The following is a 24978-nucleotide window of genomic DNA, read 5'->3' as shown; positions in this document are numbered from 1 at the left end:
CAGGGCTGTGGGATCTCGTCACTTAAAGAAAATTAGAAGTCCCAGGGCTCATCATTAGTTTTTCAAGTTAAGCAGCGTGGAACAGCTACAAACTGTTTGACGTTCACCTCTGAGCAGCAATGCAACGCTGTGCGCAGTACGATGCTGAAAAGATGTGCGCAATGCATCACATAAAGTTCCTCACCACGCGTCTACCGTAGACTAGAGCAATAACTGAGGTATAATATTCACTCTCAGTCAGTGAATTAGGGAGAGAAAAGATTAAAACACGCGTCAGACATCTGTCTGGCTGTCTCAGAAAACTTCATTTTCATGCTAAGTGTAGTTTTCAAATGTCACCCTGAAAATGTGTGACATTTTAATAGGCTGATTGCCAAGATTCACAAATCTGTTCGCTTGCGTATGAATCACAGCATCAAATATTTTGGAGAACATAAAAGAAACTAGAATTATGAGAGAACGCCTTACGTTCCTCTTGGTTAAGCTGACGTTGGGAAGACTCTATAGTTTTATCGTCTCTCCAGAAATCTATTATTACAAAGGAAAAGGAGATTAAAGAATGTTGTGGCATTCCTGTATGTACCAGTAGCTGGTTGTGATTGTGTAGGTTCTTTTTCACAGCTGTCTCTAAACAGCAGCCTGGTTGTTCCCTGCTTCCTGTAAGCCACACCACGTACTGCAGCATCATGACAGTCATTAGCTTCACCACGTTTCTATAGAACTTCCAATTAAGATCAGTGGGATTGCACCAGCATCTCCCTACCCTTTATCCGTAGTAAATGCTCTTCAGGTTGCTCTGGCAAATAACAGAGCCAAAACAAGCAGCCAGAATCATCCATTACAAAAGTTCCATGCGCTTCAATTAGGGAAAGCTCTGGAGCTTGCACTCTGCAATTAGCTACTGTATGCCAGGGTCCCCATTGAGGAACATGGGAGTTAAGCACATGCATAAATCCCTGTTGGATTAGGGTTTATGGTTTAGAGCAAATCCTTCCAACTGAAACAAAACTTCCTATCAGGATCTAGCCCTTAAACAATTTTAATGGGGGGGGAGAGTGCAGTCATGTTCCTACAGCAGGTTTTCTCATTTAACATAACTAGCTCAGCGCAGGACTTGGCATGTCCTGAGCAATTGTTTATAGCTCCTGCACAGCACATCTGCTTTGGGAGCTGATTTGTGACGGAAATCCGCTCAAGTAGAGATGGTAAATTTGATTTATTTGCAAAAAAGAAGTGAAGAATTCCACAGCAAAACAATCTGGGTCACAATGTACTTTGGATTACAGGATTTAGTGCAGAAGAAAAGGCCCAGACCACACAACTCAGATCCAGCTCTCAAGCACCACGAGTTTTGAGGTTAATCAAAACTAGGGCTTAGTGTGAGGATGTCTGTGTAGCTTGGAGCTGACCCCGTGCTCGGATCTTCCCATCTCCCCAGGGCTCCCCTAGGACTGTGCAAATCCAGGGGTCAGGCCCTGCTGCTGTTTGCAGCAGAAAGCCCAAAGGCACACACACCAATAGCCAATAAAGGAGCCAGGCAGGCAGAGACACTGGTAGAGAGCTGGCTGTGGGTACCTCTTGGGCCTGAGGAGGTGTGCAAGGAGGAATAGGCCGTGCCAGGAGCCAGGCACGTGTCTCAGCGCCACGACAGCAATGCTGTGTGAGAAGAAAGCCTCTTGTGTGTAGGGCAGCTCTTCCCTGCTGCAAGAAGGTAGGAGTGGATGAGTGGCCTGGCATGGGCTCACCCGTCATGGCTTGTGGGAAGGGGATCTGCATGGTCAGGCAGTGCACTGGAGCCCACAGAGGCATCTGGGCTCCTGCCTCTATGAAGACATTGCTGGAAGTGTTGCCCTTGTGATGTGACTGTTAGACCAGAAGCGTTACTAAAGCCTCTTCAGGAGAGCAGGCCTTCTCCTCTCCTGTTCAGCCCCTCCCCTTGTATTCATTATGAAAGCACTTGTCTGGCAGCAGAGGTGGTTCCTACCTGAGGGTATGACGCAAAAGAAGACAAGTACGACTTACGACACCCCTTTCTGTAGAAGAATATATTATTTAGCGGATCAGTTTAAAAGTAAAAAAAAAAAAGAAATAATAAAAATCTGTACATCTTTGAAGGTTCTTCTTGATGCCGTTACTTTTTGCATTCCATTCATGAGGATAAAAACCTGCACAGTGGTGGTGCTCCCCTTTGCTTGTGCCAAAGGACCCCCTGATACTGCTGGGCACAAGGAGAACCTGTAAGTCCATGAAGGCTTTCTCTGACTTCTTCTAGTGTAGAAAAGAAAACCGCATCCACTCTGCTGGGCTTCTGAATGTACTGTGAACACTATAAAATTCATAGGATAATACAGAGAAATGTGTCATTAGGGCCTACCTGGCAAACAAAAATATCTGCCGGGCCCCTGTCATTACATAAGCATCTGTTAAGCTGTGCTGTAATAGCATACTGCAGTACAGGTACGTGCAGGATCTTGACTAAAACAAGTTTCCATTTGTTTTGGACACCAGTGGTTTGTTTTACAGAAACGGCTCCTTAGCTCAGCTCCACTTTGTCCCTGGAGACAGCAGTTCCCAGTGTTGGCCAAAGAGGCAAACCCAGTGGGGAAGGAACTGTGCCATGGCCAGCGTGGCACCACCTGGAAAGGGCATCCATCTTGGCGTCCATCTTGGCCACCTCACTCCAAACATTGCTCCTGCTGTATTCCGCCACATCAGTTTGGCAAATGCAGTGTTTCTCAAAAAGAAAATAACGGTAGGGGCAACATTTTGCTCAAAGTCTTTTTCTTCTCACTTTTCGGTAGTGCCGGTGGTCAGGCTGTCACTTTTCTTCTTCTGCAGCTGCAATGAAGAGTGAAACAATATTAGTGCCACAGACTCATACAGTGCAGCTTTCCACTGCTGCTAAGAACCCAGCACCCAGCTCCCGACAATTTGCTGTACAGGAGGCCCTGTTTCATCTCAACAGCCCTGAAATTAGGTCTGGAGGAAACAGAACTGTGTTTCTCATCATCTCTCCTGTTAGACTCTAGGGCAATTCGCTGACTCCTATTGTTTCAGGTGATTTCTGAATTCAGGTAGCTCTTATTTTTCTAAGGCCTCTTGCACCAACACACCATTAATTATAGCTCCATCAGTCTGTATAAACTTTCTGCTTTGACAGCTTCTGTAAACCAAAAGTTAAATTTCAGCTTGACTGGAAAGATGAAGAGGTCATGGAAAATCTTGCTCTTATCTTGTGTTCTTCTTCGCTCCTTTGAACTCATAAAAGATTTTCTACTGCTTTATCACTCACTGACCTCAAAACATCTCTCTGATTAACCAGCCTTTGTATCTGTGCTGCCAAGAAGGTTTTCCTCCAAACAAGTTGGAAGGAGGTGAGATCTACAGCCAAAAGCAACCACTCCCCTCATCCATCCAGGGTCAACCACGTGAATGAACCTTCATTTCCCATATACCAAGGAATATCAGCACAACTAGTGCTCTGGGGCACTTGCCAATTTATTTTAATGACACAACGACAGAAAGAGTTCTGTCCACATGATGAATTTGTTCATGTCAGAGAAAATCCCAGAGGGTGGTGCCATTTTGACAGGTTTTATTTGCTTGTCTCAGCTGGGGAATGAAGCACCAGAAGAGGCATGCAAAGATGGTATATCTTCCCACAAGAGAAGACTGTGCTTCAGTGGTGCTGTTTCTTGAACTGCACAGGCCTTGAATGTCTTGCTGTTACCTAGCCTAGGCCAGCTTCTTTCAGAAGGCAGCTCCCTCTTGGAAGAGAAGCTTGCTGCTGCACTCCCCGGGCCATTATCCCTGGGGCTGGCCTTCAGCTGTCCCTCCTTCTGGCATCTCCCTCCCAGCAACTGTGCTGGGGTGGCTGAGGGATGCCCATGTGCACGCCCACAGTTGGTGACACCCACCCGCTTCCAGCTCGGTGTGATGAATATGGTTCTCATGGTTAAGAGGATGCCGTGAGCGCTGCTACTGCTTCAGAATTAAATGGCTATTAAATTGCAATGTTTAACTTACTTCATCATACCATTTGCTTTATCAAAAAGATATTTAGAGCTCACCTCTTTCATAGCATCATCTATCTGTTTTAACTCCTCATAGCGATCTCTGGACTCCCAAAGAGGCTGAAGCATCATCTCCTCCACTTCAGGGAATAGCTACATGAAAACAAGAGAGAAGTGCAACATTTCTTTTTGCACTTCATAAACCTGCACCTGCCAGAAACAGACTAAAGGTAGGCTGTGAAGTGAATATCCCCACAGCTATTTGCACACACGTCAGAGCCAGTGCTGAAGCTCTGCAAGCTCCCAGATCTGGTTCTGGCCTTGGCTGACCCACCTTTGTTACTGTCTCAAACATGGGGATGAGGACAAACTTCAGGAAGCCGATCTGTGCGGTTGGCTTGGTCACTTTATCACGATCCATGAAAGGCGCTACTGGAAGACCCTCTGATTTTTCCCGGTCACTCTGGAACAAATTCAGAGTTAAGAAACTTTAATCTTGGCTAGAAGGCAAGAGAGCTGTGTACCAAGGAGTCCACTAGCTAAAAGGCAGCAGTTTTCAGATGCAATCTCAGCAATGTCTGAAGATAACATGAAATAGTAATATTATTCCCTCAGGCCAATACATCCTGCCTGAATAAAGAGAATAAAGAATAAATAGAATAAAGAGAACTCTGATTAGCTACATCTGCACAGCATGAAATCCTTCATCTCTAGGCTTACAGGGCAATGAGGCTACCTGGTCCCTTTGGAAACTCACTGGACTTCCGGGGTAAAATTGTTCTGAGTGTTCAGAAAGGTGATAGTGGCTTTCAGCACAATCAAAGAGGGAATGTCTTTGACTTCCTCATTCTACAGTGAATGAGACACTGATTCTTCTCAGGCATTCAACCAGAAATTACATGACCTTCTTTAATAATGATTAAAACAAGTTCTGGCTAGCTTGTTCAATGGAGAATAGATCTATTGACTGAAATGAGTTTACTAAGCTACCTACTTGACTGCATAACTCACTGTTTCTATGTGGATTCATGGGCAAGGTCACAGAATCTGCATGCAAAATGATCCTGCTGTAGACTTTCTCTCACCTACTGGGCCTGTGGGCACACAGTGCTTTCATTGGGTGACTAAAACAGTAAGTTACACAGATATTGCAATTCTGACAAAAAAGGTGCAGCTGCAGTGAGATAGAAGCATTCTTGACACACTGTTCAAGGCATTTGTCTCTTGTGAGATACTACATTCAGCTGAGAATCAGGTGAGAAACAAGGGCCTGGGGAGCTTAAACCTGACCTCATGCACCTCAGCAGTTCTTCTGCTTTCCCATTAGAAAATGCTCATACGTAAGAAAAATAATCTGAACTAGTTCACTTCTAAGATTTGATATCATTCACCTGACAGTTTTCTCCTGCCACTGTTCTTGCCCTTTTGGCTCAAAAACACATTTGTATGTCAAACAACCTTGAAAGGCTGATAGAATAAGCTGTCTGATAGCATTAGGATTTCTAGGTTTCTATTGTCTTCTTTTATGAAGTACAGTCAACTGCATTCACTTGTATTCTGAACAGCTTCTATTGCTGACATGCTTCCCTGTCTTTCCATAAATGAATCCTTTCTGTCCTACAGATAGCCTGGCCTATCAGGCAGCAGAGTTCTCATGGTTCAGGTGGGATACAGCCACAGCAGCTGGCTGTGCAAATGTGTTGCTCCTTCGTTCTTACCTGCATAAAATATTCCTCCAGCAAGCAGTCTACCCAGGGCTCAGCAACTTCCATTGGGCGGACTTCATTGGAGATATCACAGCATTTTATCAGTATCATCTTCAGCTGAAAGAGGATAATACTTTAATACTGCAGTTCTCATGCCAGCTCTCTTTCTTCTAGATAGAATACTTGTCTTCATAACATGGTGAGGGGAAATGCTCTCAAACAGAAAGGACAGCTTTAGGATTAAATGAGGGATCTTAAATGGATTAAATTCTACTCTCCCAGTTACCCCATGTCAGTTACTTATCTATCTGCTCTCTGCCTCAGTTGCTTTTTTGCCTATAACATTGTGATGAACCCCAGTTGAACATGTGCTTCTTGATGTGTGAAGAAGATCAACCCCAAAAGACCACATACTTTTTGTGGAACAGCATTCAGAGGCCATGGAGAATGTCTTCCCTGGATGGTAAAGGCTCCAGGATTTTTAAAGGTGGAGTAATCTATTTTCTATAGAGAAATTCCAAATTTTAAACATTTCTGGTGGAGTAGAACATTTGTTTTGAACAGTGTAGTTTGAATCTTGTTTTTTAAACGACTGAACTCGCATCTAAAAGGTTTCACACCACGAACAGAAAAATGATAATCCTTATTACAAAATCTCCTTACACAGGTCATGTGTTCTTCATTTGAGTAATCAAAATTTTCCATTTTTTCCTTGAAAGAGTCCAGTATTTCCGCATGTCTCGCCATGTCGGTAGCCAGAATTAATGTAATTATCCCCTAGCAGAAAAAACACATTAATACATCAATTTGACATTCTTTGTAAAGTCTATTGCAGAGCAAAGCAGAGGCTTACACACAGAAACCCTCAGATGTATCACAATGTTAGCACTGATCAGACTGGAAAAGGGTTACAAAGAGTATATAAAAATATCTGTAACTGGTGTGATATTCCAAAGCCATTCAGATATTTCCTTTCTGACTGACTAACCATGGAAACAATACAAAGAGATGTTAAAAGCCACTTTATGTTCACCAAGATCCACTTCTGACCCCTTGCAAAGCAATATGCACTTCGCTACTGACTCTTAACAGAGTCAACACAGAAGAGAGAAAGACCAGTAGATGTGGATGTCCTCTTTGCTCATCCTCCTTGGTTGAAGGGATATCCAGCTGCAACCAATATGGTAGAGCTCCATATGCTCCTGACAGACATGACTTACGATGGGAAAATATGTGGTTAATTTAAACTTGAAGATTTTTATGCAGATTAGACCATTTGAGGCTCATGCCTGCTTCTCATGTCTTGGCAGAACCAGTGGCTCCCAATAGACCAGCATGCGAGCCCCTATGCTGATCTACTATTTCATTTGGTGTGCAAGGAAGTCGTCATGTAGAAATTAAAAATAAGTGTTGGTCCTTACAGCTCTGAAGGGAATTCTAGCATTGTTCCTGATCTCAGGAGTAACCGTGATGACTCTCGGTCCACCAGAGCCTCTTCCAACAGTAGAAGTGCTCTTTTGTTGCACATCTTTTCCTATTTAGAAGCCCCACATTTAAAACTAACGCAACGTTCTCTTCAAGCACAAATGTCTGGCATGAGAGCATAATCCTAGCCAGACCTAATTGGCTCCTTCAAAAAATGTCACAGTCTTTAATAGTCAGAATGTGCTCATTATTTCTCAGCAAGACATTTTAGGGAGTGCTCCTGTGGAAATTTTCCAAGAATCCCTTTTGAATCCTCCCAGTGCGAGGGGCTTTTTCAGTCCTGCCCTCTGGGGACTAATGCGGCATCACAGCCTTCCCTGCTGTGCATATTGCATCTCCAGTCTGAATGGCACAGATGGGACCAGCATTCATACCTGTCTTATCTGTTTGAATTGGTCCTGGTCAACGTTGGAGAAAATGTTGTATTCTGGTTGGGAAATGATCTGGAAAGCCACAGCACAGTGATGGTTCTCCAGTGGGGAGATGTCATTGTAGCGTACCGCCAGCTCTGTTCGTGCATTTATCTGATAGCTGATTTAAAGAAAAACAATGAGAGCTCCTGCAGACGCACACCAGCTGCTTCCTTTTATTTACATTCTTCTGAATACTTATTCAATTAGCTACAGTTTGTTTTTTATTGCTAATACTAAATCAGATTTTTAGAGAAGACGGATATTACTTTACCATCATCTCAGGCACTCTTCCCCTCCACTTATTTATTTATTTACTTATTTTATTTCACCAAGTCTCCGTTGTTTAAAATGACATAAAGCAAACACAGAAGGAACCTGGCTTCATCCAACACCTGCTGATGGCGATGGACAGATTCTCACTGATCTCAGTCGACTGAGTTCTGCCCTTATTTAATGAGTGTCTGCAAATGTATTAGATTATCACATTCTGTTTTTCATACGTGCATGCACACAAAGGTAACCGTGTGTCAACAAATCTATTTTCCAACATGATAATAAATAGAATAATATAAATTTCATCATTTATAATTGCAAAATAATGAGCAAGTCAAATATCCCTTGGCTCTCGTTGTGCAAATATTCCATCTCGCTTAGCAGAACTGTACCCATTTTCTGCACTCATTCTCTCATCTCTGAAGTATTTACCTTGTTTCCTCAGGCGTAGGGGGAAGAGCTGAGGCAGAAATCTGAAAAAGCCTTTTCTTTTCAGAGCCAAGGCCAGCTGGCAGCCCCAACCCAACCTGAGCTTTCCTGCCTTGGCCCATGTATGAACGAACAGCAGGGCCTTGGGGTAAGGCCATTGCCAGCTCAAGCTGTGCAAAGGAAAACCTGATCTACCACAAATGCCGGCTGGCTTTACCTTTCCAGCAGAGCCCAAGGCAAGCACGAGCAAACTTACGTGTTGTTATAGCCTGGATGGTCCAAGTCATGGCACACTGCTGCGGTCATGAGAATCAAGATGTCAATTTGCGAAAACTTCTCCTGCAAAATAAATACATTAACGTAGTATTGTGATTTCTACTAAGTCTGTCCTCAGAAATGAAAAGAACTGAAAAAACACCCACATTTACATTTCAGGGAGAGGCAAACTGAGCAAAATGAAGTATTTTTCTGTATTTCAATTTACTTCAGTGCAGAAAGAGAATTCCGCCTTCCCTTCCAGCAGAAATGACTCAAATTTGCCTTTGTTACATTACATAGCAGCAGCACGGAGAAGCCAATTTAGTCGGAACTTATTTCAGAGATCATATAAAAGCACTGAGATAGTATCACTGTCCCTTACAAGTAATTTGAGCATTGTGATAAGTTAAGGCAAGACTGGGGCATAGCTGCCATGACATTCTGTATTAGCTAAATCCATGACAAGAGTGAAAAAAAACTAATGCAGTGTCTCCACAGCTTCTGAATAGGATAAACTTCCCTTCAGACAAGTTTTTCTCCATACTCTTCCTGGCAAGAAAAGCCAGAAACTGAGCTGTATAGCTATGGAGAAAATAAATAATAATAATAATTAACAATAAAGTGACTTTTAACTGAATCAGACCTGATTTGCACAGAACTAAGCATACCTGAAGACTGCAGAGTGAGATCATGCTGTACATCATCTGGGTCACGCAAAAGCAGTGCCGGAAATTGTGGAAGGGGTTGTTTCTGTAGTTGTCATGAATGCAAAGCTGCAGGGAAAGGGAGCAGGGTGGTCATACAGGAGAGTTCTTTCTTACTGAAAATGCATATATGTGTGCTTTCTGCCCTTCTCGGAAACACCCTGTGTTCTCACAGAGCCCTGCAGAGCCTAGCACCCTTCTCCGCTACAACAGGGTGACAGCTTAAGGGTCTGATTTTGGGGAAGGATGAGAGATTGCTGCCTTCCAGGTCTGCTGGCAGGTAAAGCCTGAAAGAGGTACAACCTGGGTTGGAGACAGGGCTCTGTGCTGTCATTCTGAATTGGCATTTCAAACTGCACAGTGGGTAAACAGCAACGCTGGGATGCACAAAGAGCTCAAAGTACACCCCCCAGAACCCTTCTTGTTTAATGCAACCTTCCAAAGGGTAAATTTCCTATAGGAGTCCTCAAGCCTCATCAGGATTAAGCCCTGGGGACTTGCCTTCTAGGAGGCCTCAAGACTCTGGGTGAAACCAAGAGACCTTTGGGTTTTCAACGTTCATTAATAATTTGTGGGCTTCACTAAGAAAGCTCTTTTGCAGTATGGACTTCAGAAACGTGTCATTATTTTATAACTCATAGAATCATAGAATAGTTCATGTTGGAAAAGACCCCTAAGGTCACCCAGTCCAACCTTCAGCCCACCCCCACCATGCCCACATCCCTCAGTGCCACATCTACATGGCTCTTGAACACCTCCAGGGACAGTGACCCCACCACTTCCCTGGGCAGCCCGTGCCACTGCCTCAGCACTCCTTCTGAGAAGAAATGTTTCCTAGTATCCAACCATGCCATGCTATGACTGGCAGCCAGGCTTGCGAGTGGTGGGTGGCATCTCTCAGCCACCACATGGATGTGTGGCTGTGCCCAGGCACTGTACAGCACGGAGGGACGTGATGTATACTCTACAGCAGTGCTCTGCACATCCCCGGGGAGTCCTGACTCAGAGCACAGTAGTAACTGGGCGGCATTAGTCATCCTTCCCTCTGCTTCCTGGAACATTTCCATAGCTAGTGGATGTAGCATATGCAGGAGGTGGCTTTTTCTCACCTACTTAAGTTCAAGCTGGTGCCCACGCTATGCCTGGGGAGGTGACATAGTAGAAGCAGAGTCCTTCGGGTTTTTTAATCAGCTTTCCGTGAAACTGGTGTTTGAGAGAGGAATCCTTACCCTGCCATAGGTTTGTGCAAAGTACATAGAAAGCTCCTCTCATTGTTCTCAAATGCTAGTGCTAACAAATGACTTGGAGATGCAGCCTAACTAACAGGAAGCTGCCTGCTGTAGTGCTGGTGGGTAGCATGTTGATGTGTGTTGACATATCACCTTATTTCCTGTGTTCTCAGGCTGTGAGATGGGAGGAGGAAGTTTTCTGTTTTATCTATTTTGTGTTAGGCTTGATTACATCGGGTTTCATCCTACCCCTTTTGTTCATTTGCTTTTTAAGCTCTGTGCTACTAAGCTTTTCATCTGCCTTCTTTGGGGAGAGATTTCCCCAGTCTCAATCATTTTTTCTCTTCCAATTAACGTAGTCATTGTGTTCTTCTACAATGGCTTAGCCAGCTCTACATATAAGCTCCAACCTTATTCCTTATCTGGAGACCTGGTCACATAGCTCCATTTATTTCTTATTCCAGTCTCCAAGCACCCTAATGCCTTGTTGGCATCAGCCCACAGCAGCACCCCAAGCAAGTACAACCTCTGCCCTATGCGTGCTGCTGCTCTCACTGTTCTTGCTGAAATGAGGTATTGTTTCCTGACCACTTTCTGTATGGAATTTGTTAAGCCCTTTCCGGAGATAATCATTCAAAGCAGTCTTCTCCATCCTGTGCATACTCTTCAAGTAGTTAGGAGAGACTGTCGAGTCATAATTCTTCTTTACCAGAATCGTATGAAACATTCATATAACGAACATGATGTTTTTAATTCTTATTTAGATCAGCTTGCTGTCTGGAGGAGTAAGTTTTACTAACTGTAGTTCAGAGTGTCATCAGATCCTTCTTAAATAATTTGGCAGAACATTTACTGTTCCTCGTCCTCTAGGAACACAATGGGTTTTTCTGAGAAAGCCAATATAATCTTCAGCTTTTTAGTAATTTTTTTTCTCTCGTGCTCCTCCTTGGATCCTATACCACTGATTTTTTGTAATGCTCCAGGGCCTCTTCAGACATCTTAGTTTTGGTACGCCTTTGCTCTTTTCATGTCTTTTATCTCTCCCACATTCTCAACATTAAAGACTAAGGAAAGGAAAGTTATTTAGCTTCTCAGCAATTCCTTTTCTATCCCGTCTTGCTCTTACTCCTTGTGATTTAGCGCATCAAATCACAGAAACACAGAATCATAGGAGTTGGAAGAGACCTCTGGAGAACAGGAGTCCAACCCCCTGATAAAGCAGGTCTCTACAGCAGGTCATAAAGGAATGTATCCGTTTGGGTTTTGAAAGTCTCCAGAGAAGGTGACTCTACAACCCCTCCAGGCAGCCTGTGCCAGTGCTCCGTCACCCTCACAATAAAAAAGTTCTTTCTCATTTCTGTATGGAATTTCCTGTGTTCCATTCTGTGCCCATTTCTCCTTGACCTGTCACTGAAGAGTGCCCAGCCACATCCACTGGATTCCCACCCTTTAGATATCTATAAACTGAGTTGTTTTGGCCATATCTGAAGACATGCATCTCCACTTCCATTTGGTACCAAGAGCATTCACTGCAACGAACTGCTCCCTGCAATAGAAAGCTCAGCAAACCAATGCAAGGCAGTTAAAAAACTATCAATAAGAATTGTGATCTGTGACCACAAGAATGCAAACATTTGCTGAAGGACTTAAATTTTAAGCATCTGTACAGTTTACTGCTTTCAGTGGGATAACTTGTGTGAGCCAAATGGATTCCTTGCCTCAGTGTTTTGCTAGCTGATTCTGTACTAGAAAGATCGCAAACATCAGTAATTTGAAATACTTACCAACCACCTCTTTAACGTGATAGGATTGATGTTGAAGTCTTTGACCAGCCCAAGATCATGGTACATATGCTCCAAGCAACTCAGCATCTGCAGCCAAACAGAGAGGTTATTGGTGTGGAAAATGTCAGTTGGGTTTATGATATGTTGCAAAGTGAATTTCCTCCTTGTACGCACTGAGTAATTGCAGGGCCCTCTTGTCGAGATGAAAGAAAGATGTTTGAAGATTGCATGATTAAAGACAGTGCAAGAGGGGAGGCAGAGAGGCTTGGAGAGCTTTCTGAAGTAGAGAGATTGCTGTGGACTTCATAGGTTTTGTGCTAGGGTTTGAGTCATAGCCCCTCTCTTCAGTAATGTTGATTCATGCGAATCACAGCTATTCACTCTCATGAAAAAGTATAGCCATTTTTCTAATTCAGGAGGGATATGGTCTTGTTCTAGTGCTCATTAAATCATGATGGAAATGGCCGAGGTTCTAGTTATACAGAGAAAATGATAGCAGCAAGTAAAGTATCTTTGAAGAAACGTGTCCACATCTTCTCTCCTGGGGAATTTTTGTGTTCTATAATCAACTATTCTAACACACATTTCCTTTTCAAAATAAGACCTCTGGTTTCAGCGCTACAAAACTGCATAGCAGCTGCCAGCCACTAGAAATGAACAGGTTACTGGGAGTTCCAGAGTGCATGTTACTTATATTTACATCTCTGAAGGCAAAAATCTACAGAGGGTAAAATGCATTCATTGTATTGGCCTGTTCTCTGTTCCCAGACTATGGTTCTCAGACTGCAGACTGATCCAGGAATTTTAATATGTTGAGTGTAATGTCACTAATGTGGCCTTGGAGATATCTTCAGTTAGGTTCCAATTACTGCGTCTCTTTCAAGCACTCCAGGAAAAACAAAGTTTTCATCTATTGAATTTTTATGCTCACCCAGGGAACACACAGAGTTCATGCCGTACCGAGGGGGATGGCTTTGAGTCATTCAGACAGAAAGAAAAAGATTTTCCTACAAGACTAGACGCCACACCGCGTGGCCAGGATTCTGCTGTAGATCACCTTGACTTGTTCCTAGACCATCTGAACCGTAGAAATTAGGGTTTGCAGCCTGCCTGCTCCACATGGAGCACATGGGCAGATGCTCACTGCTAAATAAGCATTGACGGAATTGAAATATTTCCTGTAAACATAAAGCAGAGCTGAAAGGCTAAGACAAACCCATATGGTGCCCCACTCCCATGCTTGCACAGCATATTATTGCAGAGCAGCAGGCCTCCTCACAGAGCATGCCTGATCTCCTCACCCTCCTGTTAGCCTCCTTCACGCCACCAGATAGTGTTTCCTAGTACTTTGAAGGAGTTACTGTGCTAAAACTCTATGTCTCAGCATACAAGAATCTGTAGATAATGTTTTTTGTCTGTGGTTTGTCCCTATTATTTCTTAGAAGCCAAAGCAATGAGCCATAATGCTGTGATCCACCTGGCAGGTCGTAATTCTGTCTTGCTTTAAAGAATTGACAGGCATTCTGTATTGGTTGTTAATATACAGATGGTAGCAAAGATGGTAACAAATGTACAGAAGTAATAAGCAAAGGGAAACTCACCAGTGGTGATGCCTTAGCTGAAAAAGCTGGGGCAGTCCTCACTGGAGAGCAATCTCCAAGAGATGCTGCCTCAGTGGGAGTCAGCCCTTAAATGAGGTCTCAGAGGAGGTGGAGTCGAGCTCCACCCCTTTCGGGAGCACAGCTACATCACTCTCACCTGTGCTCCCACAGCTGACCCCACACTTGCCTCAGCTGATTAATCAGAGGTTCAGGCTGTGATTACCAATCTCCCATACACATTCAAAATCTGTAAGTGAGATATTTTGTATGGCTGTGGTATGGAAAAAAGGAATGGGAGAGTAAGTAGTGAACATCAGTGTTGGCTTGGCACAGACCAAGCTTCTGCCAGTGGGACTGACCCAAAGGTTCCAGGGAGTCCTTCTGTCCTCCCATCAGTCAGAGGCAACATCCTGCTCCTGTAGGAGGAGTGTGGGGTGTTTTTCCTTGTCACATTACTATAGAGTCAGAATGACTTGTATGTTTCTTATTGAGACAGTAATTAAGGTAATTGCAGCTAGAGATGCTTCTAGAACTACCCAGCAACAGCAGTAAGAAAAATAAGATGATAAATCAGTAAGTAAAGACTGATAGTTCATGCAGCTTCTTCACAACGCACCGCAGAAAAACCCTTTCCTAAAAGGGTGTGAATCAACACATATACCTCTGCCTGCCTTCATATAGCAGCATGCAGCTCCACTGATTTAAGCAGAGTTAGTGCTGGAGCCCTGAAGCATGTACTTTGCTGGGGATCGATTTGTTCAGACCAAACAGCACAGGAGAGCTCCTGTGGCAGCAGTGTTCACACAGTGGTCACTGTGGTACACTACTAGGAAGATTAAAGTAAAAATGAAGAGGAGTCAGAGTATCATAATCAGCATATCAGGTATCTGTTAGGGAAAAGTACTGTATTATGATGCGAAATGAAAATGAAAGACATACACTGAGCAAGGGACAGGGGAAAGAAATAAATGCTCCGGCCTATTTGATTCCTCTGGCCTTGCTGGCTCCCAGAAAGAGTGCAAAACAAGCTTAGCAGGGCATCAATACCTCATTGGGCTCCCACAACCAGACATCAAATGTTGGTTTCCGAAGTGCTTCTATGGTCTCCTGGGACAGCATGTACTGTGGACAGAAAGACAGCCAGAGTTAGTGTGGGTCCCCTCAGCAGGTCCCATCCACATGGGTGTTAGCTGGATTTCCCAAGGAAAGAGCAACTCGTTGCCTTCTGCCTGCCCAGCAGCTGGCTGCTGGTTGGCTGACATATAATCACAGAATCTTAAATTGGAAAAGACCTCTAACATCATTCACTTCAACCATCAGCCCACCCCCACCATGCCCACTGCCCACATCCCTCAGTGCCACATCCACACAGCTCTGGAACACCTCCAGGGATGGTGACTCCATCACCTCCCTGGGCAGCCTGTGCCACTGCCTCATCACTCCTTCTGAGAGGGAATTTTTCCTTATAATCAACCTGAATCTCCTCTGGCACAACTTTAAGGCCATTCCCTCTTGTACTATTGCTGTTACCTGGGAAACGGAAGGGAAGGGTCTGGAAGAAAGAGAGGAGAGCAGAGGTCTTCTGAGTGGGCTTGAAGGTAAATTTGGTAAGGGGATGTGAGGGCACAGGGCATAGGCTGGCTGCACTAGCACTGAGCAGTGCGACACGTGGTGTAGCTGGTCTCGGAGGGTTGCTGCAGAGTTGGTGCTTGCAGCGCTAAATTAGCTGGCGGGTGTGATATATCAGCTTTGGAGTGATTTATGCTCTCATTTTGAGTATTTTTTTCAAGAATGCCCATGTCTTCAAAGTGGTTGTCAGCCTGCATGGTTAGAGCAATTTGTTATCGTTATGCTCAGAGGTTTCAAACAAAATGGAGTTCAATCGGTCAGTTACAGTTTGTTTACGAAATAACAAGAAGGAATGTGGAGGGTTAAAAGACCGGTCCATAGCTGCTCTCTCCTGAATCGCATTTTTGAAGCTCTGTTGATCAGAGTCTCTCTGGGACACAAAAGCCTTGTAGCATTAATTGGCCCATTTACTGTGGCTGTCTCTAATTAGTTTGGGCTTACTGCACCAAGCAGGTGAATGATATTTTCTGAGTCTCAAATTGCTGATACTTGAGGAAGAGTAACATTGAGGATGAATGTTCCTTCTCAAGAAGTCAGCTGTTTTTGCTTCTGAGTATATAATGTTCATGTAATCTGATGTTCTGCAAGGAATACATGAATTGACTGTACTGATTTGTTATCTGCTAACATCTTTCAGAGGATCCTTTTCATCAGATTCTTAGCCCCACTTGAAACTGGACAAATTCAGCCCCTGACAAGTGATAGTGAATATACCAAATTCATCTAACAGAAGCCAAGCTCCCTCTGAAACTAAAATCCCTGCAAGTTTTGGTCCCTGGGCAATACAGACTACTGGCTTACCCTGCAGTCACTCAGTACAACGCCTGTTGTTACTTCAAGGCCCTAATACAATAGCAGTAGATCAAAAGAAGTTGATCTGACCTATATACTTAACAAGGGAAGGAAATCAGTTTTACAACTGGTATGTTTTATGGAAACACGTGTTAGCATCAGGAACTCAGGCTTATTGGGTAAAAATTAATTAAATGATTCACAATACTGCTCTCTAAAGCTCTGAAGACCAGTATGCAAGAATGCATGTCCACGTTACATGCCTTGAGAGCAGCCGAGGCAGCTTTGTGAGCTAGTGTTTTGTCAAGGTGTGTGCTGGGCATGGAGCAGAGCACACCTGGGTAGGTCTGAATAAGTCCTTTGGGCAGAGGCTGCTGGTGCAAGGATTAAAGGTCTGGTGTGCTTCATAGTTCCATCCACATTCATCACTGTAGGTGTGTATTTCTACAAGCCTGGTGGATATTTTTCTTCAAGTACTGCAGTTTTCTCCAGCAAATATACTAACCACATTTTGTGGTTATGAAATGGCCTAGAGAGAAGCCGATGTTGCATTTTCTCTTTGTTTCCCTAGGTGAAACATCCCCATAAATTACTTTTTAAATTAAGAAATAATCCATTAGGAGAAACCTGGCAGCAGCACTGTATTCAATTAGAGCACAGCACTATAGGCCTTTCTGATTATTTGCTAAGAGCATGCAGAATAAACAAGTATAACTAAACAAAATAGCATTTAATGTTGACAGATGCAGAATGTTGATTAACACTTCGAGCACAAATGAGCTTTCAAGAATTAAAATTACTGAAGAGCCAACTTGAAGCTTTCCATGGGCAATGACAGCTTTTCCATTGGCTCCCAGTGATTTTGGATCAGGCCGTGGGTTTAGCAGAGCTAGGATATGGGCAGTGAGGAGGCAGGCATCATAAACCAGTACTTGTCAAGGCTATGGTAAAAGCAAGCATTGCACCATACCTTTGGGTAGGATGGCACATCCCGCCGGGGTGTTGGCCTCCTGTTTTCATCCAAAAAGCTGTACTTGCAGGGACAGGTAGTCCTGAAATGGAATAATCAGGGAATGAAAGACCACAGCACCTCAAATATGGCCAGAAGTATTGAAGTCTCTTAGCACTGCCTGGAGAGCCATGCCTTTTCCTAACTCCTCCTTTCTACTTTGCTGCTGCTCAAAAGCTTTAAAAGTGTGATCCTCTGTAGGATTTTCTCTTCTTGTCCAATGCCCTTCTTGCCCTTTCTCTGTGAATTTGAATTCAAGCAAGGAGCATACATAGGTCCTCCACCGCTTCTACTTAAACCTATTAACTTTTCTTTCAGTGAGCATCTTACGTCTAGCTGTAGGTATCCCTACAGTTCATTGCAGGTGAGTTGAGCCAGGTGGCCATTAAAGGTTCCTTCCAACTGAAACGATTCTATGATTCTATGATTCCATTAACACAGGTGCCAGCTGCCCACTCTTCCTCGAAGTTCAGAAGCACCAAGCCTGTTCTATCCCATCTGAGCAGAGGACTGATGGTGGGAGATGCCAACAGCCTTTGCAGGACATCTACGCCGCTGCACTTGTAGCCAGCTGCAGAAGCGGCTTCATAGCCACAGGGGCACAATAAAACTGATGGCTCCATAGTGTCACCCCCAGCAATCACGTAGCACTTTTCAGCTCAGCATATGTTTCATCAGTGGCTGATCACATGGGCTTTGATAACTCTCATGTGATGTTGATCTTGCATTTTGCGTTTCTCCTGCCAGTCCTACCATTTGGATCACCCCTTCTCATTTTTCAGCTTCCCTGACAAACAAAGCCAGCCAAAGTCAACCATTAACACAATTTGACCTTTTTTCCTTTTGTCCTTCAGAATTTCACAGATTTCATATCTCTTTTTAATGTCTTCTCTGTTAGGAATTTGATCAGGTCTATTTTTCTGCTCTTAATGTTGACTTACGATACGATTTCTCATGCGGTCTTTTTCTGAATCTTCCAGCAGAGTTATGTCACAGAATCACAGAATGGTTTGGGTTAGAAGGGTTCTACAGCCCACCCAACCCCAGCTGTGGGCAGGGCTGCCCCCCACCAGCTCAGGCTGCCATCCAACCTGGCCTTGAGCGCCTGCAGGGATGGGGCACCACAGCTTCTCTGGGCAGCTGTGCTAGATCCTCACCACACTCTGCCTCCCCCTGTCCTGTGCAAGGGAATTATCAGCTGGAGAAATGCTGTCTTCATCATTTCTAAAGCCTTTTCCTCAAAATTCTGCTGTGAGGGGTGTTGGTGGGTTAAAAGTAGTGAGATTGGGGCACTCCTTGCCCTAAGTGGAGCTGTTAGGTCTAGATGGGGGCCAGATGACTGCCCCTATTTCCCAGCTTCAGTAAGACATTTAAGCCTTCATCTAGCCACATTGGGGAACACAGCAGAGCCAGGATATGTTGGACCTTTTCAAATGCATATCTGTATCTACAAATGATCATGAGTTTAAGTGCACTGCAATGCTAATAGCATCTGCCAGCGTGAACACAAAAACAGACTGGGGAAAAAAAAAAGCAATTGGAGTGGATGCAAGTGGGGTTGCTGCTCTGCAGGGTAGAGATGCACATTTCACAAACACTATGATTTTTCTCAACATAGCTGCTCATCCTTAGGGATGTGGTTAGTGGGCACGGTGGTGACGGTTGGACTAGATGATCTTAGAGGTCTTTTCCAACTTTAAGGATTCTGAGGTTCTATGATTCTTACCCTGTTGTGTGTGTGGGGGGGGGGAACCAGTACTTGTCCTCAGCAGTTCCCAATGGGGAGCTCATAGCAGCCAGGCCACCTAGAGCCCCTGCTCACAGCAGGAGACAAGGGGCACCAAGAGCCAGCCTGGCTGGGGCCAGTTGCGCTGGGCAGATGCAGCACTCCTTGCTCCTGCTGTTCTATTACCAGGTTGCTGTTTGTGTTACAGAATATAGGCTGTAAAAAGGTGACCTGGGAGAGGAATGAGTCATGGCTGCTGGGACAGCCTGGTACTTCCTGAAGCTTGTGGCAGCTGCCCTGCATATGTGAACTTGCAAGCATTGCTTTTTGGCTTTACTCAACTTTCCTAAAGAGATTTCCTCACACACCTAGAAGGGACATAAGGCAGCCTGCAATCTGTCATACCGGTGTGCATCTGGAACAGGTCTCCTGAGGTTAATATCATTACCCTGCAGTGATGCTAGTACGATGTCTGATTTTGGCCTTACTCTTAACGGAACTGCATTAACACCTTGCCTCCTGTCATACCTGGATAGTGACATTTATAAGCATTCCCAGCAATAGGAAATGGTTTTGATTAAAGGGCACCAAATTTAACCCTAAATCAAGAACAAGCAGCCATCAATGCACAGAGCTACCCTTGCTACAAAGCCATCAGTCCGCACTCTGAGCAAGGAGCATCCCTCCAGTGACCCTCCCAGTAGTGTCCATGGCCTCTCACTGATGATGTGCTCATCCTGAGTGGGCTCTCCAGTGACACTGGGGCAGAGCCATTGGCTGAGACCACATCCCCTGCAAAGTGCATTTTTTTATGCAGTTCTTTTAATTACAGCAAAACCGATCTTGACAACTGCAGTAAGTCATCAAAGTAGAAACTTCCTTCCCAATTCTTGTCAGAATTGAAATGGATACTGTGTAATAGTATGAGACCATAATTAGAAGAATGGTTATGTACATATCTACCATATTCCCAGAATGTAGTTTGAATCTTACTGGAACTAATTTGAGCTCTACGCAATTCCCACAGAAGCACTGCACTCTGCAGAAGCCCTAATTCCGTTCCCCTTCTCCCCATACATCTGGATGAATTCCCATTCTGTATGGTGAAACATCACTTTCCATTGCAAGATCCACTTGTCTATTCACACAGCCCCAACTACTTGAACAGCACTGGATCCTCAAATATTAAATTCATGCAACGTTTATTTCCTTGCTCCTGTGCTTCTAAACCTGGCAGGCAGCTGGATCCTGCAGAAATGTTGCAGGAGGGCCTGAAAGCAGCCACCAATTGCTCTGCTAGGGTTGGTGCACAACTTACCTGCTGCTTCTTGCTGCCATTTCCTCCCTCATCTTTTTAATGTCGCTCTTGCATTTCTCAATCTCCACAACCTTCAGGCCTTCCACTGCCAACAAAGGAAAACACCAGGAGCGTTACTGTGGCAAAATCTGAAGGCTCTCCTTTCACAGTTGTGCAGAATTTCAAAGGGCTTTAATAAGGGGGAAGCCCAGACAGCCGGTGAGCCCCCCACACACAGGTGCTGCCAAAGCAGTGTGTCATGGAAGCCCATAGGCATTCTCGGCTGCCAGCTTCAGATAATAGGATGAGCCTTTTAATTCGCAGACTGGCCTCAGCGCCTCAGCTTTCCAGCAATTGTGAGCAGCAGCCAGCTTGTTCTAATGCCTTCACTTCACTGCTGTAGAGCAGGAATCAAAGGAAATCCTGAGCAAAACCCCTCCTGCGATGGGATGATAAGTGCAGCTCAGCAAATGCGTCCCAGCGGGATTAGAATTCCCATTAAGATAAGAAGTTTTAATTTGAAAGGTCATGCAGGGCATTGAAAGGCTCTAAGAGGCATTGCAGAGAGTCCAAAGTGAAACTGCAGGAGAGAGGGAAATGTTGAAAAGTTTTGGCTGTAACCATTGATCTCATTTTTATGGGTATCGAAGATCTGTCGCTTGGCTCTGCCAATCAATGTTGTAATCAAAGGTTATTTCTGCATGCAATGCAGAAAATCCAATACGCTCTCTCTGTTCAATTAGAAAAGCCATGAGGCAAGAAGTTTGACTGCCTGATTGTGCTGCAGCACTTTGGGCCACGCAGCTGGGAGAGCCCCGTGCAAAGCGAGGGTGAGAATATCCTCCCTTCCCCTTTGCGAGCTACCAGCGTGCTCAAGGATGGAACATGGCACCATCTGTGAGGGTCGTGTCATTCACACGCCATCATTTCACAGCTCCTTTGTTTAGAATCACAGAATCATAGAATTGCACTGATCTGGAGGGGAGCGTCCAAGTGATCAAAAGCTGTTTTGGAAGGGCACAGCTCTGCACATAAGAAGAGGCTCTCTTTCTTTGTGCTGGTAACTGCAAAGACTGATTTTGGATGAAGAAGTAGAGAAGGGGGAAAAAAGAAGAGTTTGAACCAGGTAAAAAATTCTGTCAATCAGGAGAGGAAAGGGAAAGGGGTTTGGATGCCCCATTCCTGGAGGTGCTCAAGGCCAGGTTGGATGGAGCCCTGGGCAGCCTGAGCTGGTGGGGGGCAGCCCAGGCCCACAGCAGGGGATGGGACGGGGTGGGCTCTGAGATCCCTTGCAACCCAAATCATTCTGTAGTTCTCTAATTCTATGATTCTGTGATTTATGCTTGACTATGGAGATACCCACATCCAAATCCCATTTCCAGATGAATGCGTATTTTTGCCTAGAGCTGTTGGAAGCAATTACTTTGGGCAACCTCAAGGTGAGGACAGAAAACAGATGCTGGCTGGTGCCCATGGGAAGCAGTGGGAGCAGAGCAGGGTTACAGCCCCACAGGGCAGGGGACAGGCAGCTGCAGGGGGAAGGGGTACGTGGTGCAAAATGGCAGCCTTGAGCATTTTTCCTATTGAATCTCTTTAACTTCTTTAACTTGCTTCCAAAATCTCTCCAGGGGAGTAGGGAACTGACATAGTTATTTTCTAAAGGTAGATGTGAGATCCCGAAGAACTGTAAAGGGTTTTGCCAGCTCCAAAGGAAGTGGAACTATGGCACGGATCGTTGCCAGTGCCTTCATTGAATGGAGAACTTTCCCAAAGAGAACTCACAGGCTTTAGGCTGAGTCTAAAAATCCCTTAGAAGATCCCTGAAACACACTGCTGCATATGGGCTGTGCGAGGTGATGGTGCTGTCGTGAACACTTGCTCCTGCACACACATCCCACTGGGGAAATCTCATAGGTCATACCTGAGCTTGGTGGGAAAGGGATCTCCAAAGGAGGTAAAACAAAAGCACAGTTCTTTTCCCAGTTTGCTTGCAAATGATAAATGGCCTCATCATGTGCGCTGATGAAGGGCCCATTATATTATCCTGCATTAAGAAATACCTTCTGAAAAGACTTTGTGCAGCCTAAAGAAATCCTTGAGCTGTGTCCAGCCCTGCAGCAGGGCTCTCGGAGCAGTCTCTGGGATCCCTGCTTGGATCGGAGACTCTCCCTCCTCTCAACTCTGCCTTTCAGTCCTGGATCTGGAAGCTGTAGGTTTGGCTCCATGGCAAATTGGAGGCCCCACACTGAGCAGCGGGGTGCCTGCACAGCCTGGGGCTGATGGAGTGACCCTGGGATGGCTCCCCTCTGGCTGTCCCTGGAGAAGGACATTTTTCTCCCTGCTTTGCTGACAAAGGCGTCTCTTTCACTGAGCAGCTGTGGGGTCAAGGTAGCTTCTGAGTGGGAGAAATTGCAAGCAAACAACTCTTTCTATGAACCGAAAACTTTGTTGTTGGTTTGTTGGTATATTTTTTAGCTTTGATTTATTTATTTATTTATTCGTTTATTTATTTATTTTCCCAGCCAGCCCAGTGAGAAAGTTCTTTCTGCAGCTGCAGAGGCAGGGAAGTTTAAAATGCTGCATCTCAATGAGGATGTGGCCTTTGGCAGCTGAAACTGCACCACGTGACAGTGCCTTATTCACCGCCCCCCCCCTACCCTGCCTTTCTTGGGCCCATTCTACACTAACAGACTGAAGAATGAAAGTGGGATGCTGCCTGGAAAGAAAAGGAGCTCTTTGGCCAGATGAACTTTACTTTGTTGTTGCACAGCAACTAAAAACAACTGCGTCACTCTCAGCTCACTCAACGAGGTGGGTGAGCTGGAAGTGATACAGTGCGCCTGCTACACATGGGATGAACAGGACCCCGTGGGCATGCAGTGACAAGAAGTAGCCCCGTGGGGATAAGGGTCTGCTCTGTTACGCATGGAAAATAGCCCAGCCCCATTCCCAGCAGGAAAAAAGCAGAAGAAGGAGGGTGACATATATGAAATAATGGAGTGGAAGGGGGGGCAGCAACTGGGGATGGGGAGGGCAGGGTTGCAGGAGGGGTGCCCTGGGATGGGACGGCACGATGGCAGCAAAGGGACACTCACGTTCCACCTTTTTCTCCAGCATTGCCAAGTGATTAGCTACTTCCGTTTTCAGTTCGTTGATTTTAAAAACCCTGGAAAGAAAACCCCCGTGCGTTAATGTCATACAGTCAGAGCTGAGTCCACCCTAGCTACCAACTGTGCTTCTCAGAGGGTCCATCAGACCGTGTGGGACTGCCATAAGGGAAAGGAGATCTTCCATGGCAATGGCTCTGGGATCCGCACCCTTCTGTGGGCAGCGACTCACTGTCATGTCCCCCTGCAGACAAGGCAAACCCATAGCGCTTCCTAACAGCAAAGTCCTGGGGCTGAGATCTTCTCAGTGATGCTGGAGGTTTGCTGAGATGTGATGGGGTTGTTCTGCCCTATGGAAAGCAGCTGGGGTGAAAATCATCAGCTCTATGGATGTTTGCAAGTCTCCATCGAGGAGAGAGCTTTATGTGTTAAAGGGGCAAAATGGAACACATCCGATGGTTTCTGTGTTCCGCATAGAAATATTTTGTTGTTTCCTGAGAGGGCAGAAGCACGATAAGAGCATTTATATTTAATATGTTATCCCCTTTTTAGAACAAAGAGAAGCCAGGGCTGCTCTCGGTTGAAGATACTGCGCTGCTTTCAGCAGGAGGGTTGTGTACATGGGGCCTGAATGTGGTGTGGAAGTGGAACTGGAGAGAGACTTTAAACACCCCTTCTGCCTCCTGGCAGCGTTTCACTTCTGGCTGATGAAAGAAACAGTATTTTAAAGAAATGATGCCATTCAGCATCTTACCTTGAGAACTGCTCGGCAATCTGTCCCAGTAAATTCTGGAACAATTCTTCTTTCTCTAAAGAAAGAAAGAAAGAAACAACAAACAACAGAAGGGAGATGTGAGAAAAAAATTACACTGGAAAGACACTCAGCATCTCTGAGGCAGGGCTCTGCGATGAGTCAAAACGGCACTCTGGTCCTCTGAGTGGTGCCAGCGTTGGGGCAGGAAGGCTGGGCTGTGCCCCACCTTTCCCCCACTGACTGTAGCTTGCAGGAAAACTCTGCCAGGAGTGTGCTTGGGTGCTGCGAGGCACCTGGTGTGAAGGCAGTGAGTGATCCCTTGGGTATCTGCCAGCCAGGACACTGGGCTCCAGTGCTCTGGGAGCAGAGAGGTGCGCGTGCCTTGTACACGCACTGCAAGTCGGTGAGCACCCCCTGCATTGAACCACCCCAGTGGCATTTCCTGAGCTACTTCTGAACCAGCACAAAAATGAATGAGGCAGAAATGCAGCCCAGCACTTGCGACATTCCCCTAATTAACAGCTCCTGTACTTGTTGAAAAGGTCTGCAACCCTTCAAATCTGATGCTAGAATACTCCTCGGGATTATTTCTGCACAACACACTCTGTCTGCTTCCCCGGGTCCTAAAGTGGAACAAGCATTCAGTGACTGGGGGGCTCTCAGCAAACCCCCCTCGTTCCTGCTGCAACCCAACTCCCTACAGAGCAACTGGCTGCAAGATGACATCCGTTCCCACCACAAAGACCCATTCCCCAGTTTCCTCACCCCT

The 24978-nt window shown here is 45.2% G+C and overlaps 1 protein-coding gene across 4 annotated transcripts in view; it reads right to left on the bottom strand.

Moving 5' to 3' along the window:
- Window positions 1-2030: 2030 nt before the first annotated feature.
- The window catches only part of PDE9A (phosphodiesterase 9A), a 42953-nt gene continuing 20005 nt past the window's right edge, over window positions 2031-24978 (bottom strand). For all 4 annotated transcript variants that reach the window (XM_072330028.1, XM_072330045.1, XM_072330037.1 and 1 more), the window contains 14 exons: window positions 24210-24264; window positions 23444-23514; window positions 20370-20454; window positions 17287-17368; window positions 14943-15017; window positions 12295-12381; window positions 9246-9350; window positions 8576-8658; window positions 7579-7735; window positions 6383-6496; window positions 5732-5836; window positions 4348-4476; window positions 4071-4166; window positions 2031-2838 (listed from right to left, as the gene is read on the bottom strand). In XM_072330028.1, coding sequence (XP_072186129.1) covers window positions 2788-2838; window positions 4071-4166; window positions 4348-4476; window positions 5732-5836; window positions 6383-6496; window positions 7579-7735; window positions 8576-8658; window positions 9246-9350; window positions 12295-12381; window positions 14943-15017; window positions 17287-17368; window positions 20370-20454; window positions 23444-23514; window positions 24210-24264 — 1295 coding nt within the window. In that variant the 3' untranslated portion in view covers window positions 2031-2787. The remainder of the gene's footprint in view (window positions 2839-4070; window positions 4167-4347; window positions 4477-5731; window positions 5837-6382; window positions 6497-7578; window positions 7736-8575; window positions 8659-9245; window positions 9351-12294; window positions 12382-14942; window positions 15018-17286; window positions 17369-20369; window positions 20455-23443; window positions 23515-24209; window positions 24265-24978) is intronic.

The sequence above is a fragment of the Excalfactoria chinensis genome, chromosome 1 (genome assembly GCF_039878825.1).
Source record: "Excalfactoria chinensis isolate bCotChi1 chromosome 1, bCotChi1.hap2, whole genome shotgun sequence".
NCBI classification, from domain to species: domain Eukaryota; kingdom Metazoa; phylum Chordata; class Aves; order Galliformes; family Phasianidae; genus Excalfactoria; species Excalfactoria chinensis.
Note: the sequence above shows the minus strand (reverse complement) of the source record. Positions and strands in the feature narration are given on the sequence as shown.